The sequence below is a fragment of the Oryctolagus cuniculus genome, chromosome 5 (assembly GCF_964237555.1).
Source record: "Oryctolagus cuniculus chromosome 5, mOryCun1.1, whole genome shotgun sequence".
Taxonomy (NCBI): Eukaryota; Metazoa; Chordata; class Mammalia; order Lagomorpha; family Leporidae; genus Oryctolagus; species Oryctolagus cuniculus.
The window spans coordinates 151,551,801-151,573,571 of NC_091436.1; the positions used below are offsets into that span (position 1 = coordinate 151,551,801).

At 42.9% G+C, this 21,771-nt stretch overlaps 1 protein-coding gene across 2 annotated transcripts; it reads left to right on the forward strand.

Annotated features, from left to right (window-relative positions):
• The first annotated feature begins 463 nt into the window (after positions 1-463).
• On the forward strand, positions 464-17,565 carry NRSN1 (neurensin 1). 2 transcript variants are annotated; one of them, XM_017344963.3, is made up of 4 exons: positions 464-616; positions 2,384-2,453; positions 7,612-7,871; positions 15,797-17,565. In XM_017344963.3, exons 3-4 carry the CDS (start codon positions 7,683-7,685, stop codon positions 16,193-16,195), a joined length of 588 nt encoding a protein of 195 aa, XP_017200452.1. In that variant the 5' UTR covers positions 464-616; positions 2,384-2,453; positions 7,612-7,682; the 3' UTR covers positions 16,196-17,565. The 2 variants fall into 2 exon arrangements, with proteins under 2 accessions (XP_017200452.1, XP_002714276.1); XM_002714230.4 differs by having other exon boundaries at positions 465-616; positions 7,674-7,871.
• The last annotated feature ends 4,206 nt before the right edge of the window (positions 17,566-21,771 follow it).

Below are 21,771 nucleotides of genomic sequence, written 5' to 3' on the forward strand. Positions count from 1 at the left end.
TCAGGGACCAAATGGCGGAGGGAGCCCCCTCAGGACTCAAATGATGGAGGGAGCCCCCTCAGGGACCACATTGTGGAGGGAGGTGGGGGGAGGGAGAGCACACGAAGGCTCTGCCTGCCTTTCTATTCATTCCACAAATGAGTCCATGGAGCCAGACCGGAGCACACAGCAGCAGACAAGGCGGACAGGCAGAGAAGGCCCCGGGACCAGGGAGCCTCCACCAGGCCCAGGGCACAGGGGGCAACGTTCTAGAAGGCTGCACCTCGTGCAAGGAAACACCAGGCCTGGGACGCACCGGGAAGGCCCCAGGAGTCCAGAGGCCGCCCCCTGCGCCAGGAAGCCCCAGGCCTTAGGTCGTCTCCGGAACCGAGCAGGAAGGGGCCGGTCCGAGGCGCCGGGCCCCGCCCCCGGGCCGCGGGCCCGCGCAGCGCGCCCCCGCCGCCGGCGGCGCGGGTGCACCGCTTCCCGTGTGCATCACGCGCGGGCTGAGCGCGGCGCGGCGCGGCGGCGGCGGTGGCGGCGGCGGCGGCGGCGGCGGCGATGGCGATGGGACCCCGGCGAGAGATCTGCGGCTAGGCTGCTGCACTTGCTCCACGGGTCCGGCCTCGGAGGGCAGGTAAAGCCCGCACGGTGGGTGCGGCTCCCCGCGCTCCTGGTCTCCCGCAGTTTCCACTGCCTTGCTCCTCCCTGCTTCTTTCCTGTTCCTGTTCCTCACGCGCAATTATTCATGTGTATTTATCTCGCTCTCCTCTCATTCATATTTATTCTCAGTGCACAAATCCCTACGAAATCCGTGTGCAAAAAATACGGGGAAACATACAAACATACGAATTGGAGATAGCCAACTCCATGCTCTGTGGTTTGTGGTGTGTGTTATGTAAGAATTTTGTGGATGTACAGCTAAAAAGTTCAGAGTTTCCTTCCTGGGAGATAAGAGAAGTTATGTGTTAGATAAGAGTAAATAACGTGCGTTTGGAGTTGCGAATCTATTGGTTTATTTTCCAGGCTGAGCTGAAGCCCTACTTGTCCACCCATTCCTTTGCCACGTCTGAAGATGTTTGAGTGTTTTGACGTGGTCCCCGGACCCACATCCTTGTCTTGTGAGAAAGAGACTTTGGGGTGGGAGTCAGACCAAGGCTGATAACCTCAAAGAAAACCGAGCTGGACAGCTGTTTGCTTAATTTGTCCCTGACTTCTTAGCAGAAGTGTTTTCAGGACATTGGAAAGCGCCTGGCTCCTGACCAGGCCAGCGTTTGATAAAGGGCATGTGTGCAGTGTCTTCAGAGAAAACCCGGAAGGCGACAGATTAAAAAGACAGGAGCTGGAATGAAGAGACAGAGACAGATAGTAAAAGAGACAGACAGAGGAAGAAGGAGGCAAAAGAGGGGAAGAGGGAAGGCGGGGAGAGAGACAGAGGGTGGGTGGAGAGAGAAGAGGGTGTAGTAAATGCTGTGGCTTGTTCTCTTTTGCTTACTGGGATCCAGGATACTAGTATACTTAGCTTCTTCCCCCACATCTACTCACATACCACTCACAAACTTTGGGGGCAGGCAAGGAAATGTGTCTTAAAGAGTGTTAGTCTCCATAGACTAACCCGGGAAATGCTGGAGACAGGTGGGCAGGCCTCACCAGGGTGCCCCATCTCAAATCTGTAGCTTCAGAATTCTTTCCATGAATGGGGATCTGTTCACCAGAAAGATTTATTAATGACCTGTTAGAAAATATAGCCCCAGCTATTTTATTTCACATGACTAGAGTAATGTGGGAAACAAATAGCTCTAAGCTGGCAATGACTCTTTAATTAGATTTTGCAAAGGCACCTGCTTTCCTTAGGCAGATGGAAAGTAAAATGATCATGATAGGAAGAAAATGGATACAGAAGTAAAATTCAGCCTAATGAGTGCATCATCCAATCAGCTTGGCTAAGTAGAAAACACATGTAAACATATCAGAAAATATAATGACTAGAAGACTCATTTATAATAGATTGTGAAAGAAAAGTACCAGAAAAGATCGATGCTGGAGAACTAAGGAAGCAAGTGACCTCCTTTTTAGAATTTGTAAATTATAAGTGGATGTTTGGTTGGTGTTATTAACTACATGAAATATGTATTAAAATGATAACAGCCTTTTTTGGTGTTTTATAATTCACAAAGCCCTTTGATTTATGTCATCTCGTTTACTCTATAAACTATCATGGGAACCCATTAAAAAGTTATTAAATATGTTAGATTTTGTTTTTTTGAAAAAAACTATCTTGAACAAGTTCATTCTCAATGTTTTTGTTGACATTAAAATGACTCTTTTTAAGTTATGTGAGTGGCTTATGAAATTTAGATTTTGGTATGGATCACATTCTGCAGAGAATTCTTTTCTTAAATAGGATTGAAGAATGTGCTGTTGAAAAGAAAGGTCAAAGAATAAACAAGAAGAGGAAGAGGAAGACTTCAAAGGTAGGACTCAACTCTCACCACAGGTAGAGTCCTAAACACTTGTGGTCTCCATGCAAAGAAGAGATTAAATGAGAACATGGTCTTTTTTCTCTTCTCATATTGGCTTTGGACTTTATATACCTTCCTAAACAAACATATGTTGAAGGAATAAAGCAATTGGTAATGAGTAAGATAAATTTACAGCAATACTCTTCTTTTTAAAAAGTCTGAAGGTGGCTTCATTATTATTATTATTATTATATATTATTATCCACTTATTTAGAGGTAATAAGAAAATCTCATAATATGGAGCCATCTCTAACCAGAAAATATCTCTGAAATAATCCATTGGTAGAAATCCATTCCCAGTTCTAAGGTCATGGTTCTATAGTCCCAGGGATGACTGATTTAACAGTGAAAAAGCTGTTGGCAGGCTTTTATGCCTTCTGCTTCCACTTTGAGTCTGACTGAGCCTTCTAAGTGCATTGACCTTTTGGTGTGGTTTTGAATAAGTGGCCTGCACCGTCTGTGTGCCTGTACCTTGTCTCTTGTAGCACTACTCCTGTGAAAGAGTGGCTCTAATGGGAACTTCACTCTCATTATCTCAGAATTATTTTGTGAAAGAAAAAGTAGTATAAAAATTGAATGATATTTCGAAGAGAATAAATAGAACAAGGTCTGTGCCTGGCCTCGCAGCTGACTCATACATATAGCCATGGGAAAACACTCATCCTTTTTGGGCCTCAATTTGCTGCCTCTCCTCTCAAGGAGACGATGAAGACAAATAATATGTCTTTGGTGTTCTTAGAGTTTTGTGAGGCATAAAGACTTATTTCTGGTTTCATGGCAATGAACATTTTTAAATAAAATAAAAACTAGCTGCATCTATTAGGCTAAAATTCAAATTTCCAACAAATTGCTACTATAGTTTATTGGCATACATAGTGGTCACAGTAGTGCATATCTGGGTTTATTTGCCTAATAAAGGGATGTTCAAGGTATTCTCAGTATTTGCATTTCCTTTCATTGTAAATGCCTCTTTTGCTTCCTGCATGTGTCTTTCTAATCCAAGAGTCCAATGAGGGCTGACTGTGCCTCACTCAACTTTGTAACCATTAGGTGCCTGGGACATACTCAGTGCTTTAAAAACATTGAAAGAATGTTGGAATGAAAAATGAAGAACCACTCAGCCCATTATACCCACCAACCCTTGTAGAACTCCATACCAGGACGGTCCAAAGTGCTGGAAATTAAAGTGATAAGCAGGACAGAAGATTTTCTTGTCCTCACAGAGCTTATGGTGTGCAAGCAAATAAGCCATGCATGGGACAACGGGCAGTAAAGTGTTGTGAAGAGAAATGAACCCGGACAAGGGGGTAGACTGGCAGTAATCTGGTATTTACATGTACTGGTTGCAGAAAGCTGCTTAGAAGAATGTAGGGGAGGGGCTACAGTATAATGTTCTCCTGCCACTTCCCTGCAGGGTATCATTGGTGAGCTATGTTGCTAAGAATTGAATATCCAATTACTGTGTTACTGTGCATGCCATTAAGATGGTTTCTGTAAACAGATTGTAAAAAGAGAAAACTATGAATGGGTTCTCACGTATCAGCACCTAGGCTGTCCTTACAACTTCCTCTTTAGAGTTGACCAAATGACTGCGCACCCATGTTGCTTGTGTTCAACTTTGACAGCCATGCTGGCAGGAAAGATAGAACAGGCTCCACTAGAGTGTTTACAGCATGGATACTGGCATGGACAACTTTAAATATAATACTGGAAAATGTTTTTACTCACAACTCTATGCCTCCTGGGAGGGTAAGGCTTGCTGCAAATAAAGGAGCTCTCTAGGCTCTGTCACTTAATGACAGTCAGATTTAATGTTACCATTTTTCCTGATGCTACAGCTATTGAAATACAAGCACTAGGATTCTCATGAAACCTGGCATCTTAAGTAAACTCTGAGCCAAACTAAAAAGCCTATGCACACACCTTCCATGTCTGTCTCAGTCCTAGTTTATTGTATATAATTTAATAATTGCCCAGCTTTTAAAGTGACTTTATGAAGTAACCTCATGTGTCCTTTTTATAATAGTAGAAGTATAAATCAGCCAGATATATCCCAAATACCTGTAACAGACTCTATCCATACAGACATAAAAAGTCACTGACTTCCCTACAACATATATAATGCTCTGCTGAGATTTTCTAGGTCCCGAATTCTCATGCTAATATGATTAATTTATAATTCATGCTCTTCCAAGTCATCATTCTCCTGTAGAAATGAATCCCAACTTGTCATATCTTTAGGAAGATGTGAGAAACCTCTCAGATCCCCAGGGGCTAGTATTTTAGGCAATGCATGTGGTACTAAAGTAACTGGTTAAACAAACATGATACATTCAGTCTATTTAATAGCCAATAACAAATCTAACTAGTAGTTAAGCTCCTTTCAACTTAAGCTTCATACACGCTAGAGTGAAGTAAGGGTCTGCAGCTCACAGTGAATGAGAGCAGAGATGAGAAATCACTAAATCCAGTCATTTGGCCAAAAAAAAAAAAAAGTAATTGACTCATTTCTGTAGATCTATAGCCAAAAAATCCTGGAAGGAATGAGAGGTTAATCTGGTCAAACCATCTTATTTTAAACATGATGGAACCCAGAAAGGCTAAGGAGCTGGCCTGAGATCTCATGACTGATACACTGCAGTTCATTCCGAGTTCAATGTCTACCCTTGATGGTTGCTGCAACATAGGCCATGTTCCTGGTCATACCCTGCACAGTTGAAAGGGAAAGTAAGGCTGAGAGTCCTTCTCTGGAAAGCATAACACTAAAAATCCTCTCTGACTTGAGTAGATTGAGCCTTCCATTATCAGGTTCAAAAGCATTTGTTCTATAACACTTTCTATCTTTTTTATGATTTTACCCCTTTTTAAATAAATTTGCACTACTGAGTGCCCCCTTTCCAGCAAATAAGTTTAGCCTGGTGTGCCAGAAACAGGGTACCCAAGGAATGATTGCCTTGTGCCACCTGGCTCTCCTTTGTGTCACAGCTCAAATGACACAAAGAATGACTTTAGTGTACAAGGAAAACAAATCTCACTGTTGCAATAAGGGAACTTTTTATTCCTATCATACTTATGTTTATCCTTTTTTTTCCTGTTAAAGTTGTTGGGACTTTGTAATAAACCTAAAATATATATATTCAGATGAGTTGATTCTGACTATGCAAGTATGTGATTCAATGCATGCTCCACATAGTGTATTAATTGTCATCTGTGTCACTGACTCACGGTGTAACCTTTAGTAGATGATTTTGTTATGCCTCAGTTTCCTCGATGACGAAGCAGAATTAGTAATACTAATCCCATTTCTCCTTGACAAGAATACTTGTTAGAATGTCTTAAAGAAAGTGCCTTAAGATCTCCTTATGTGTCATTGGTGATGGGCTCCTGTTAATCATCTCCATTGGATAAGCATAAGGTCTTGAAGGGACCATCCTACACTTACAACATGGATACTAGGTTAACATTCTCCTCATCTCTCAGGCTTTGCTGCTTTAATCAGGCAAAGTATATTCTAGAACTTGAGGTTTTATGAAAGAATATCTTTCTGAATGCTTCAAATGAAAATGAACATCGTGATTTTCCGTCTCCTGTCCTCTCCTCCTGGGTGATTTCTTTAGGTGGTAGCTGTACCTGAAACAGAAAGCACATTCAGGAGGTAGGATGTTGACCAATAGTTAAAGAGATGAGGTGATTGGCCACCACCAGTGCCACCAGCTTCCATTATTTTTCTAAGATCAGGACCATATTTTTCTGAACTTGACCATGTTTTCTAACCTAAACCTGATTGTGGAGAAGGATACACATTTGCAAGATGTCTTTGTGAGTTTGTTTGTGCCCAGGGGATGGAGTAGTGCTTGGCATCCCTGGCCTGCTTCTGAGTCTACCCTAACCCAACCTCATGGCCACACATGAGCACTTGCCACATCCTGAGAAGAATGCTTTTCTCTCATGCATGCACATTACTAGTGGGTTTTTGATAAGCAATTGGAAGCACTTAATATGCCTTTGCTGGCCCAGTGAACAGCACAATAGAAAGCCTGGCTTGATGGAAGATAACCTTATATATTGTTTTTCACTTTGTCATGTATGAACCATGTCCACATGAAGAAAACAATCCAGAGGATGAGTGGCAAACTCAAACAGGTATTTTTCATGTCCAGCTACACATTTAGATGCTAATACAGAGATCAGAAAACAGATGAAAACTGAGAATTCTCTTACTCACCATGATTACTGTCCCTCACCGATTCCTTTTTATTTTTTACCATGAATTAATAACCTAATCCATATGAGATCCTCTCTCCAAGGTTATCAATTACATTAGGTCAAATCCAACTGACATTTCCATCTGTACATGACAGAGCCCCAAGCAGCCCACCCAGGCCATAGTTTCATTTAACAACCCATTATATATTATCATAGAGAATAATAAAAGGCTGAGTTTACCCTGAGCATTGCACTCCAGCCAGCCACATGGACAGATGTATCTACAAATAATGACAAATATATGGGCCTGGAGTTAGTGAGGTGTGAATTATTAGTTGAGCCATTTGTGATTAATAAAGCATGAAGTGTAAGTTGCTCGACAGCTCTTTAATAAAGCTGCTGAACAACTGGACAATTGTTTAAAACGTTAGTGGAAGATTCATGAGACCTGGAGACAGCATTCCCGCTTACTAAGAGTAGCACCATGTGTACTACACAAGGGAATGTGGGTAAAAATCGGAAAGGACAGCACAAGACAAATTCCATCTGTAGCAAATGAGATTGTCTGGCTAATTCTTTAACATGTAGGTGTAAAGACTACTGGATTCTAAGAGATTAAAGATTTCTTGTCAAGGCTGTGAAAATCTCAGCTTCTCTATTGCCATTTCTCATGTGCCTCTTGCTTAAATGTTTGCATAATTTAAGTGACCTGTGCAGTTGTGTCTCATTTCATTTATGGAGAGCCAGTTCGAGTCATTGCGTATTTAGGGGGGGGCGATTTTGCATTCAACAGAAGAGAAGCATAGCTTATAAGGAAGACATGTCTTTAGAAGTGTCTTTTTCTCTTAAGAAAAGAGCATTGTTCCAATAGTCTGACATGATTCAACTGGTTCTCCCCTTTCAGTATATCTTTGAGTTTGAGGCCAGAGTGCCTGGGACTGATCCACGTGGACCTTGTCATTCCAGCTGCAAAGAATGAGTTCTTGCGGTAACGTCTGCGGGTCCAAGCAAGCACAGGCTGCCCCCGAGGGCGGGTACCAGCGCTATGGAGTCCGATCCTACCTGCACCAGTTTTATGAAGACTGTACCGCCTCCATCTGGGAGTATGAGGACGATTTCCAGATCCAGAGATCACCTAACAGGTGGAGTTCCGTGTTCTGGAAGGTAAGGAACAAACATGTGCTTAACTCAGGAAATGGAAAAATATGAGTAGGGCTATGCTAAATGTTGCAGCTACAGAGAACCGAAAGCATCACTTTCACTAAATGCGTTTTTCCTCCCTCAGGAAAGGACAATCAAAGCCTTGGGCCAAAGAAGCCTGTAAATACAGCATAATTGTTGAAGAGCACTTTAAACATAAATTGGCACAATTGCCATAGTAATTGTTATCATTGCTCCTGTTATTAATGTGCCACTATATTCACTAACTGTGAAGCTATGCATAGGCAAACATTATTCCATTTCAGCCTCCCTAACAGGTTTGGTAAGTACCATTTGACAAATTGCTACAACTATTAAAAAGAAGTAAGTAGGTATTTAGAGAGAGCTAATGCTGATAGTCGGTGCAGTGGTCAGAATACCAGCTCTGCCTCTACCAGATACGTTCTCATGAGGCCCTCCAAGGCTCAGCCTCCTCAATACAGAAACCTCATTGGACAATGTGTCCAGTCATTCAACAGGTAGTTAGTGAACACCTGTTCTGCGCCAAGAGGGTCAAAGACTAAAGTGGCAAGCAAGAGAAGAAAATGTTCCTGCCCTCATGGAGCTTAGAGTCTTTCATGGGAAAGATCATAAACAGTTAAAGTACAAATAGAATGTCAGGGGTGACAAGTACTGTGAAGAGCAACGAATCAGGGAAAGAAGTTTGATAATGATGGTGACTGGTATTCGGATTTGTTGATGGAAGAAGGCTTTTCAGAGATGACATTTGAGCAAGTACTCAGATGCATTGAGGGAGCAGACCATAATATTATGTGCTAGGCTTGGAAGATAGCAGTTCCCAAAGCTCTGAAATAGGGACAAGTCTTGCTTGAAAAAGAGCAAGAGTTGGAGTATGGTTCGGAGTGTTGTTGGAGTGGAATGCAAAAAGGAGCAATGAACTCAGATAAATAATGGTACATGGATGATTTATGTGGAGCTTTGTAGGCAATACTGATGACTTTGGCTGTTACCTTGAGAGACCTGGGAAGCTACCTGGAGATGCTGAACAGAGGAGTGGAACAACCCAACTGGTATCTTAAGAGGACCTTTCTGTAAGAAAATAGACCACAGAAGGATTATGGTAGAAGCAGATTCATTCAGAAGCTGTGAAAATACCCAGGCAAGAGACGGTGGTGTCTTAGGATAGGGTGGTGTCAGTGGAAGTGGTGAAAAGTAGTCAGATCTAGCATGAAATTTGAAGGCCACGCTGTCAGGACAAACTGATGAGTTAGATATGGAATTTGAGAGAAAGAGGATTCAGCATGACTCCAAGCCTTGTATCACAACCGTCACTGTGTTGAAATGGTTCTCTAATTTGCTAGGATGAGAACACTGCAGGACAAGTGGACTGGTGGGCACCCAGATTCTGCTTTAGACCATGATTTATTGAAGATGCCTACTAGACTTCCAAGAAGAGACCTCTGGGAACAACTTCAACTTATGTATTGGTAGTTTTTGATACACAGAAGGTTTAAAAGGCACCACCAGCTGAGATCACCTAGAAAGAGGGTATGAAGAGGGCATTGGGATGTTCCAACATAGAGAAATCAAGAAAAAGGTGGAAATTAAGAAAGGAATAAAGAGACGATACAGCCTAAGAGAATACCTAAGGCCTCCTCCTGCTCTCTTACTCTGTGCATCTCCCAAAAGACCCTAGAACTTTTGACATTGATTTTGAAATAAACTTGTGATTTTTGACAATATAGTATAACAAGAAGCATTGTAGCATTATGATCATAAGCAAAGACTCTGACCTCAAGCTGAGTTCAAAGCCCAGCTCTGCCATACTGTAGCCCTATAATTTTGTGCAAGTTAGTTGACCTTAATAGGCCCTTGAAATTTTTAATACATGAGATATAAACACAGAGAGCTTAAAACAATGTCTGATATATGCTCAATAAGCATAGCTGTTATTAACTAGATGACATAGGGAGAATTGAGTTATGAAATGGAAACTACAATTGTAAACATAGCTAACTAATAAAGTACTGTATAACATACTGGTCAACATAGATTACCTAAGACCTATGTTAATTGAAAATTATGCTGTTGTCACACATTGTATTAGAATTTGTGAAGTCACCATCCTTGTCATATAGAAATCTCCAATGAATCCTTATTGGCCAAAACCAATGAAATGCCCACCCAAGCTTAGCATATTGTATATTTAACCAGATAAGGGATGACTGCATCCCTATTTGTTATATATATGTATATGATCTATTGTGCTAAGAGCCTAAAGTACCACTTACACACAGAATATTCTAAATGTTCACATAGATCCGAAGTGCTAGTGATTTCTGAAGCTGTAACTCCATCAAATAATACATACTTATGGGTTTTAAATAAAGAACTCACAGTAGATTACCAACCCCAGATACCAAATTCCAACATTTTCTCCATTTTATTTTACACTAACAAGATCTAAAACTATCATTGCTTGCTAGAGTGGGCCTACTTCAGAGAAAAAGTCAGAAATCTATGGCCTCATGGAGATTATATTTCAACAAGTCCAAGTCTTAGATTTATGTTCTGCCATAAAACACTTGAAAACTAGTGTCAACCTGAATAAACTAAAAATTCACTGTCTTGGAGAACTCGTCTTTACCAAGGGAATAAGCCAGCTGTTCCTGAGTTTCCTCCTAGAGAATATGAGGGAATTCATTCCAGTGGGTTTATGACGAGCTCTGTACCAAAGCAGAGAAAGGCACTGGTTATACACATGTTTGTACTACAATCATTTCATGTTATTTTCTTCATTTCAAATTGCACCTGCAGGTGGTTCAAGTCTCTGGCTTCCCATTCCCCCTCTTCCATTAATGCTGGTCACCCACTAAGGCTGTTTTTAAAGTGCCTGGGAAGGACTCTGCCCTTGAGACAGGTCCTTAGCCATGGGTAGCATGGAATGCTTAATGCAAAAGAAATGGAATCAGATGGATCTGAGATACAGCCTTTATTCCATTCATCTACACAACATCAGTCACACAGCTCTGCTCTTTCTGCCATTTTTTCTTTCCTTCCTTCCTCCCTTTCTTTTTTTGTTTCCCTCCCTCCCTCCTTCTCTCTCTCTTTCTCTCATCTGCCCACCATGATGTGCTATGTGGTAGGCTCTGGGATTCAGATATGAATAGGATACTATTATTTACCTCCAAAGACACAACCCTTGACATGAAGGAATTTGCATTCTGAAAGGGAAGTATGCATAGATGCAGATTGCTGGAATGAAACCTGCTGAACTCTAGACCACAGGCAGTCACAGTACACTGAGAACACGGGATTTGGGACAGGGAGCAGTGGGTGTCTGCTGCCACTTGAAGAAGTGGCTCCACAGAGTAGATCACCGTGAACACGTGGGAACAGAGCGCCTCTTTAGAAAGAAAAGCGCAGTAAACCCTGAGTCGGGAGATAGTCGCGAGCATGCTGAGGAGACCCAAGTAGTCCCAGACAGCTGGAGCAGCTCTTTTAAAGTTGGAGAAGGGGAGAAGGTCAGGAGATGAACCTGAGAATGCAAACAAGAGTCAGGTCACAGAAGACTGAAAGGCTACATGATGGAAATTTCTCCAGAACCTCTCAGCACTAGAAAAACCATCTTGCATAAAAGGAAGTGGAGGTCAAGAGTGGGACCCCGTGAACACCTATAACTTGTGATGAAGGTCTAGAAAAGCAGGTTGAGAGTGAGTTCTTCTCAGGTAGAGATGTAACAGGAGAGTTGTATCAGCAATAACCACAGGGGAGGGTTTCAAGAAAGCCAAGTGTTTAATATCCATAGTTAGGTGAGACAAAGAAGGGAAAATCAGATTTGGTTTTGACAGTGAGAAGGTCATTCATGACCCCAGAGAAGTGAGTTTTAAGGAAATTGTGGGGGTCTAAGCATGACTGTCGAGGGCAGACACAGGGCTGTGGAATGGCTTTTGAAGATGAAAGAGGCTAAATGTGTTTGCAAGTGGATGGAACAGAATTTGGAATCTGGAAGAGCTGTCAGAGGACCCCAGGACCGTAGGCTGCCACTGGTTCCTGCTTTGTGAACCTCAGTGGCAAGCACAGGTGCCACCATTCAGGGTAAAGGAGAATTCAGCAGCCCTCAGGACAGATGAAGAAAGAAAAGCCATAATCACTCCTGGCTAAGCACTTCCCCCTGAATCGCCTGTAAGCCCAACACCTCTAACGTTGTAGAGTGAATCCCCCTGCCAGCTCTCCCCTGCCAGGCTGGTTCTCGCTGGCTTCCAACAGCTATCGCTGCCTCCTCTCTGCCAAAGCAGCGGCTGGTGAGTGCTGATGGAATCAGCTGTATTTCCAGATAATCACCCTGCAACACAACAACTGGGATGTTGATCAACATAGCAGCCTTCTCTGCGTGTAGCTCCCACTAGCAGAACTTGCGGAATCCCGGCTCTGCTCCTATCAGTCCTCCTGTCCAAGAGTAGGGCCTGGGTTTTCACACATCCTCCCTACAGCCGAGAGAATCACCAGAAGTCACAGAACAGAGCCATCTAATTCGCCATGGCCTGTTGAGGTTCCATCCAGCCATCAGTGTTGACCTCCCCCCACCACCAGCCTCAGGCTGCTCCACTGGGTCAAGGGGGGACCCTCCTTTCCCCCCACAGCATTCCTGCTCCTCTGCATGGCTCTAAGCAGGGCTCCTTTGCTCTCTGATCCTTCAACAACATCTGTGTTGTGATTTTTAATTCTCTTAATTTAATAGAGCTCTCTCTGCTAGCCCCAGGACCACTTCAACATAAAACTGCGTCCACAGTTTGTATGATACTGTATAGAATCATTCCCCCATGTCTGTCCCTTCCAGTACTCCAACATGGCACCAGAACTAGGCTGATGCATCTCCACTGCCCTACTGTCCTCCATGGTCCTCTCAGGGAAGTTAAGAAGCAGGCTGGTGTTGGTTCCCTTAGGGATTCTCCCCACCCACGGTCCCAAGCTCATGGAAGTGATTGAATGTGTTTACAGGTTTGGAGGCCCCCTGGAGGTATCTCTCTCAAAGATCTTGGTGATCCTAAGTTGAGGGCACCTTCAGAATCATTGCCCAGCCCTCCCTACAAGGATAGCAGGCCTCTCTGTGATATTCTAATGCAAATAAGAGGCCAGATGCATCCTGGTTCTTAAAGCTAGCAGGAGTTCTGCCATCTGCAAGCGTGGTTTGCCTTTTAGCTTCTGCGTGCTATTCCAAGAGTGGATTTCCATCTAATGCACTGCTCAGTTGAGGAGCAGACTGCTCTGAGAATCAATCACCTGGCTTCGTGTTCAGCAGTCTGTCAGTTGGGATTATTTATTGAGCAGCAGGCTGGAATAAGAGCAGTGAAGAGGCAAGAAAGAGACACAAGACAGAGAGCGTTGGCCTCACCGGCTCTTCAGAATCTCAGAAACTGAGATGGATACATTTTACTGCCCTGTTTTTGAGAGCCAATGCCAGTTCTTGAGGAAGGAGGTAATTTAGTGACATAGGAAGCATGTTACCATGGATATTTAAGTTAATTTAGCTTGTGCATTCAGAATGTTCGGATGTTGAGTCATCTTTTTAAAGTTATAAATAATGCTTAGTCTTTAAAGGTGAATTTACTTGCCACCATTCTTAGAAAAATGTGAAAAGCAATCCAAAATGTTGTATTTTTCCTGCAGTCCTTATATCTTTTTTACAACACATTTTTTTTTTCAAAAGGCATCTTATTGACTCTTTTTATTTATAAAATTACACAGAGGAAGCTCAAGTGAAAAATAATAGAAAGAAATATACCAAGTGGTAGTTGGTGATGTATTATGGGTAGAAGGAAAATGGTGATGTTGGGGGATGACACATGGACCTAGTTAGGACCAGTTATGCCACCTGCTAACTATGGGATCTTGATCTATGCTTCTTTTATCCTATAAACCTCAGTTTCTTATATGTGAAATGGAAATACAGAAACCCACCTCTCACAAGATTCTTAGAAGAATTAAATAAAAAACACATCTTGCACTATGCTGCTTTCCCAAATCTTTTGCTAGGGTGAAAGATATGCAGTATGTTTTTCCTTCCATTAGCCAGTCTTCCTGATTAGCATATTACTCCCCTAAAAATTTAATAAATAAATACAGCTTTAATATGCACGATTAAATGGTGCTATGTATTTGGTAATTTTTCCAATTTAGTTAATCCAACTAAAAGCAATTAGAGACAGAAGGAAATGAAAAAAAATGTTTAAAATAAATAACTGCATTAGCTATTCCTTATTCCAAGTGCTGGACAACTGTCATAATTCTGTTGCCTGAGTAGCACAACAATTTTACCAGAAGTATATTTCCAGTAGTAATAGTAACAATAGTATTTGTCACTTAGGCAGATACAAGGCTAAGTGCTTTCATGCATGGTTTCATTTGCTCTTCACAACAGCTCTATGAGGTAAGTACTATCATTCATCAATGGGAAAATTATCAATAAGAGTATTTGCATAACCTGTAACCTTCCTTCTATGATTCAAGTATGATTCAATGCTAGAATTCAAGCCTGAATGTGTTCATTACAAGCCTGTGAGCCCTAACCACCAAAGGATTTATCACTTTCCATTTTCAGTGTGTTGCATTTATTAGAACTCGGGCTAATCCAGTTTAACCTCCATCTGCTATTCTAACCACATCTTAGCATCTGTACAGGTACAGTTCAAACTGCCACAAGCTGGCGGGAGAAGAGCATGCGTCGGGGGTCAGCTCTGGGCCAGCAGTCTATCCTCTGTGAGGCTACATGTCCTTACCTGTATGCTAGCAGTTATGGTCCCTTTCCCGCTCATTTAGAAAAGGGGTGGGTAATTATAAAACCTATCAAAGTCCCCCAGCAGCAACCACTAGGAATATACTTGCATGTTGAGTGACACCAAGGAGCCCAATAAGTTTGTGAAAGGGCACAGTATAGCACCTGGGTGTTGGATGGGTGCTTTCAGGGTGTCTCTAAAGAAGTGTGAGTTTACACCGGATTGTCAAGCACAATTCCACAACAGGCAGACCAGGGCTGGTCTGAAGCTATAATGGGTAGAAAAGTAGCAGCCACTCCCATTAGCCAGAGGTGGTGTTTGGTATCTGGAGGCTTGATTAATGACCTTGCTTTAGTCTGTGCTCAAACAAAATGATTTTGTTTCACTCCATCGTGGTCTGATGTTGATGTTCTGTGAGACAGTGCCCAACAAGGGGACAGCATGACCTCACTGTGACTCCCAGCCAGCTCTGACAACATCAAGGTCAGGAGACAGAGCTAGGCTAGTTCCTGCTGTCACACTGCTTTTCTCTTCCTTGAGACCCAACGAGATAACCTAAGCAAAAAGGGGCTTCTCAACTGCAAAGCATTGGACAAATAGAAACTGACCACAGCTCAGTGCTGCAGGTTCTGGGTGATAATTTTTTTTAAGATTTATTTATTATTTGAAGGTCAGAGTTATACAGAGAGAGGAGAGGCAGAAAGAGAGGTCTCCCATCTGCTGGTTCACTCCCCAGTTGGCCACATCTGCCGGAGCTATGCCAATCAGAAGCCAGGAGCCAGGAGCTTCTTCCAGGTCTCCCACACAGGCTCAAGAGCCCAAGGCCTTGGGCCATCTTCCACTGCTTTCCCAGGCCACAGCAAAGAGCTGGATCAGAAGTGGAGCAGCCGGGACTTGAACAGGTGCCTAAGTGGGATGCCGGCACTGCAGGTGGCAGCTTTACCCGCTACACCACAGCACCAGCCTCTGGTTGATATTAAAGTCTGAAATGTCTTCCTCTCCCCTTCTTTTTTAATGAGTGAATTAAATAGGCTTTCCATGCAAATTGGGGTAACTGGGAATATTTCTCTCAAGAAACAGGAGTTGCCCCTGAGGGCTCAGGGGAGCTGAAGCACCTGCTCACTCCCTCGTGCTTCTGTTGTCTTTCCCCAGGTCGGACTCATCTCAGGCACAGTCTTCGTGGTTCTCGGACTGACTGTTCTGGCAGTGGGCTTTCTCGTGCCCCCCAAAATCGAGGCCTTTGGCGAAGCAGATTTTGTGGTGGTCGACTCGCACGCAGTCCAGTTTAACGGTGCCCTCGACATGTGCAAGCTGGCAGGAGCCGTTCTCTTCTGCATTGGGGGCACGTCAATGGCTGGGTGCCTACTGATGTCAGTGTTTGCAAAAGGCTACTCCAAAGAAGAGAAATTCCTCCAGCAAAAGTTTAAAGAGCGAATCGCAGACATCAAGGCCCACAGCCAACCCATTACAAAAGCTCCGGGCCCAGGGGAGACAAAGATTCCAGTCACTTTGTCCAGGGTTCAAAACGTCCAGCCTCTCTCGGCAACCTGAAGCTTCCCCCTACTCCAGTGCTCCCTTCTCTGAGTTATGCACAGCGTGAAAAGCAGTAGGTCGGTTTTGAGGTGACAAGGGTTTGGCGTTGACCCGCCCCAGGGCTGTGTTGGGCTGGGGGCAGCATAGTGCGCATGCTCACAGCGCTCACTTCCGGTGGCCGTGGTGATGGTTAAGGCCATGCAGCGATCTGTGTGCAAGCTTCCGGCTGCTTCCCACGGGTGGTCTGTGTACCCCCAGGAGCCTTCTGGAACTCCTCTTTGAGATCTTGTGGCTTTGTGTTATTTCCTGTGATGTTTGGAAGTGCTGAACGGTCTAGACCAGCCTACCAATGACTACCGTGGTCATTTTATTTTCTAATATTGGTTTTTCTAATCTTTCCTGCGTGGTGCTGTCTTCCATTCCTGTCTCACTGTGTGTAAGATATTGTCGTGTGTGTTCACAGAAGCAAGGAACTCTGATTTTTTGACCCAGACATTAGGCTGTTCACTATATCTTAACATGAAGTTCCTGAGATTAGAAACAAATTTATCAGTGTTCTCCATACATCTATTTCGTTTTCTCCAGCCTCTTTTTTTCTTTCATTCAAGAATCTAACATTACCAACTTCAAAATGTTGGCCGAAAAAAAATAATAATAATATTAGGAGTACATATTTATGCAGAGTCCAAAAGCACTGAATTAGAAGCCAGGAAATTTGATTTACAACTACTGTGTATTGCTGGGGGTATCATGTAACCACACAATTTGTATCATGAGAGTCTGAGGATCTCCCCTGCTCAGATACCTTTCTCTCTTTTTTTGCTATGCATTATTGTGTGTCCCCTAAGGATGTCTTTGTGGCTCTCACCACGGTGAGATTCTTCCAGAATCAGACCCCTGGAAAGTCAGTGAGTTGGCAGACTTCGCACTGCCTACCCTTGAAAAGCTAACCACAGCAGTGTATACAACGCTGTCATATTTTTATAAAGACGAAAGTAAGCCATCAAGAAAGAAACCCCTGGGTACATTTTAACCTTTAAAAATGTTTTCTTTCTCAAATCCAATGTCTTACTCTCCAGAAAGATGTTCCTCTCATCCCTCGCACTTTTATGTAATCTGTGGATTTAAATTAGATCCAGAAAAATGGAAGCTGTGACCTTAGTGTTATCTCAGAATTTGTGCCACCCTAGGATTCTGTCTGGTATTTCTTCTTCCTCTTCCTTCACTGGATAAATAAAATATGTGAATGAGCCGAACCTGAATTGTATCATCATTCCTTCAACATGGCTATTTTCTTGCCAACATGTGATTTTCCATTCTGAGGCTGAATAAACTCTAATGTTTTCCTGGCTAAATAGAAGAATAAATAAGGCAATTAGTGCTTTTCATGTGCAGTGTTTATTTTGTCCAACCAAAAACTGAGGGCAAATCAGTTTCCACAGCCAGGGTCATTGGCCAAGTTTTGGAGAAATTGTTCCAGTTCCCTCATATTCTGTCTTTCTGTTGAAATGCATTCTTTGATCTCAGGTGACTGTGCAGGGCAATATCATTTAAAGCTTTCTGTGGTGGTTTCTGTCTTGTGAACCAGTGAATCTGGAAGGGTGAGAAACCCCTCCAGATACAAAAGAGTGGTTGGTGGGGCCCGGGCACTTTCAGGGAAAGATGTGATAGCGGCCATGAAAAAGCAGCTGTGTGCCTCGAAGCCCTAAGAGAAGCCAAGATGGATCAAGTCAGGGCTGGATCTGAAGAGCTGCTCTGGCTACTACTCTCTCCAGTTCAGCAGTTCAGCCCAGGCTTTGTGCTGTGGGCACCTGTAAAGACCCTTCTGTCCCATGGGTATGCGAATTATGGCATTAAGATATACAGGTTGGTCTTTGGAAAGAATGCAGAGTATGGGAAGCAGCAAACTAAAGAGCTTCTAAAAATAGACCCTGGCCTGAATTGGGCAGACCTGAGTGACAGGGCAAACTAGCATGGTCTCTCAGCCCTGGCCCCAGCCCTATTGCTCTCACTGAACCTTCCTTCCCTTCAACCTGAAACTTGAAAGCAAAGTTGGTGGCAGATGATAGGAGATGCTGAGATAACAGCTGGGGCAATCTAGGCAGGGCTCATGCCTGGGAATGGTAGAAACCTCAGGAAGTATGGGTCCCCACCAGACAGAGGTTCTCCCAGCCCCATGTGGACACTGACCCACACATGGGCCACCTCTGTATGATTAGGTCCTAATATCCATAGGACACCTGCTGCCTGGTGGGACAAGCTGCTGTAACTCAGGAGTGCTTCACATGGATACAAAACTGTTCCTCATGTCTCTCCAGAATCTGACTTTCTGAACTCCACACATCCACCAAACTGCCCACCACCACCACCAGACTCTGCATTGTTTTCCATTGAAACACTGAATCCTGCTCCCTCCCTGATTATCTTCCTCAACAGCACACTGCTACATGTGCTCATACATGAGCAATTCATGGGGTCCAGATCAGCTCCTTCTGCTGTCATCCTAGCATAGGCTCTGAGAGCCCTGCATGCTAGGAATATCATGCTCCTCTCTAAGTGTGCCAGTGTATGTACATGCCGGGGTCTCCACTCACCACCATTTTCCCAGCAATAGCCGTCTATCTGCTCATTCTCAGACTACTGATCACATTGTTAGAGGCTGAGTCAAGTGATATCAGTGATAAGAAGAAAGCTAACATGTATTGAATGAGAGGTACCTGTGAATCATGTTACACATTTCACTTAAGCCTCACAGAAACCCTTCAAGTCAAGACTGTTATCTAGGAAAAAAGACAAAGAGAGGATAACTCATCCAAAGCTAACCAGTAAGTATCAGAGGCAAGACTCCAGTCCAAGCCATCTGGCTCCAATTGCCCCCCTTCCAGGCAATATGCTCCTCTGGTCCCTGCAGCTTCTCCTAGATAGATCTCTCTCATTCTCTCTCACTCTCTCTCTCTCCCCTCCCCTCCTTTTCCCTCCTCTCCCCGTATCATAGTTAATGTATATTAAGTACTATATCCAGCACTTTGTACAAACACATTCTGCTACACTTATTCTCTTTCTAAAGTGATTTCTTTGTATATCTGTTTCTTCCATCATAAGCTAGACTGCTTGTCACTTGGGTATGGAAAACACATCTTAATGAGTGGTAAACACTAAAAAAGCAAAAACATAAAAGCTTTGTGTTACTATCATTGGGTCATTAAAACTAATTACTGCACTCTCTTAGGGCACCAGGCATCATAATGGCACCACAGAGAATTGAGGCACTATGTTTTTGCATACCTAGTGTGTGTGTGTGTGTGTGTGTGTACATGTATGTAGGGATGTAGGGGGTATAGGAGAAATTTACTATTTTATTCCTTTTAGTATTTTCTTGTTCTATTTAATACCATTGGTCAAACTCTTTAATTAACACACAGTTATTCTTAGGCATTTAAAATTAACTGAAAGTGATCCCTGTTAAATATAAGAGTGGGAACAAGAGAGGGAGGAGATGTACAGTTTGGCACATGCTCACTCGGACCTCCCCTAATGGTAGAGCTGGAAACGTGCCAGAGGATTCCAAATCAATCCCATCAAGGTGGCATGTACCAATGCCATCTTCCTTGTTAAAGTGATCGCTTTAAGTTCATAATTGATCAAAAAGATAGGATTACGTGTCAAAGGGATTACACAAATAAGACCAGTGTCTGCAAATAATAATTGATAGAATTAAAAAGGAGAGAATGATCTTACATAGAAAGCAAGATACACAGCAGACGCATAGAATGGCAAATGCCCTGAACAGCACTCTGGCCTCAGAATCAGCCCTTAAGGCATTTGGATCTGGCTAAAAAGCCCATGAGAGTTTCGCAGGCAAGGAAAGCCAAAACACAGTGGCAAAAAATGACCTAAATGAAAGATTTTTGTGAGTGAGATCCCAGCGGAAAGAATGGGTCATCAAAGAAGGAGGTACCTTTCTCTGAAGGGAGGAGAGAACTTCCACTTTGACTATGGCCTTGTCTAAAAAAGATCGGAGTTGGTGAATTCAAGACTTCCATAGCCTTGGCATCTCATGAAAAGAGCTTCAGGTTACTAGTGGCATCATAAATAAGAGTGTCAATTGTTAAATCAACAACAGGAGTCAGTGTGCACCTACTCCCCATGTAGGATCTTTGTCCTTAATGTGTTGTACTATGCAAATTAATGGTAAAACTACTACTCAAACAGTACTCTATACTTCGTGTGTCTGTGTGGGTGCAGTCTGTTGAAATCTTTACTTATTATATACTAAGTTGATATTTTGTATATAAAGATAATTGATCTTCTTGATGAAGAATGGGATGGGACAGGGAGTGGGAGATAGAATGGTTGCAGGTGGGAGGGAGCTTATGGGGGGAAAAAGCCGCTATAATCCAAAAGTTGTACTTTGGAAATTTATATTTATTACATAAAAGTTAAAAAATAAAGAAAGTAAATGAGGTAAAAAAAAAAAAAGAAGAAGACAAATGGTAAATCATACAGATTCAACCAAGGAGAAAAGTATAAAATGGAGAAGAAATGATCAGCAGTTGGAGACAATTTCTCAAGGCTATGGAATATAGAAATATTCATACTGGAAGTTGCTTGCAGAATAGTCAGCAAAGCAAAAGATTAGGAGAAAAACATTCATACACATTTTTGTGTGAAATTTTAGAGCACCAAAGATTAAAGAATCCAAGAAGTTTTCAGAAAAAAAAAAAAAAAAAAAAAAAAAAAAAAAAAAACAGGCTACCTAGAAAATGGCAAAAATCAGACCTGGCAAGCAGAGGGTAGGGTTTCATGTAATACCTGGTAAGATAAGTAGAGTCAGTGGGAAAGCCATGCTAATCTTATCACAAAGAAAAAGAAAAGCAACAGAATCTCCAGGAAACTTAAACGAAATAAGGAAAACATGGGAATGCCTGTGGCACGATGCAGAAGGGATAAGAGAAGACAAGCCCTGGAAATTAACTTTCCAGCCAGGCACATTCTATTTCTAATAGAATGGGAGCTGAGACCATTGAACCCACAGAGAAAAAACTGAACCCTGTCCTCCCAGCAGCTCTGCGGAAACAAACATTGCAAAGCCAAATCAGGCAAACTCTGTTTACATATTTTCAACTTTCAGAATCAAATTGCTGCCCAAACCAAAGCCTAAATTTTGATTGTGAACCGGGAAGTGTGATAAATCTGAAGATGTAAAAATCATAGTAGTAGAGCTAGCAAAATTCGGAAGGCAGAAAAGATGAGATAATGGTAGGACACTAACATCCGCATCAAATTTAGTGAAGACTCAAGAGTAACTCTTGGCACAGGTGGTGTGGTGCTGCAGGTTAAGCTGTTGCTTGGCATGCTCATATCCCATACTGGAGTCCCGAATTCAGTCACCCTCCAGCTCCCTGCTAATGCACACCCTGAAAGGTGATCATGACTCAAGTAGCTGGGTCCCTGCCACCAACATGGGAGACCTAGGCAGAGTTCTTGGCTCCTGGCTTCAAACTGGCCCAGCCACAGCCACTGCATGCATTTGTGAAGTGAATAAAAAGATGGAATATCGCTCCCTCTCCTCTCCTCTCCTCCCCTCTCCTCTC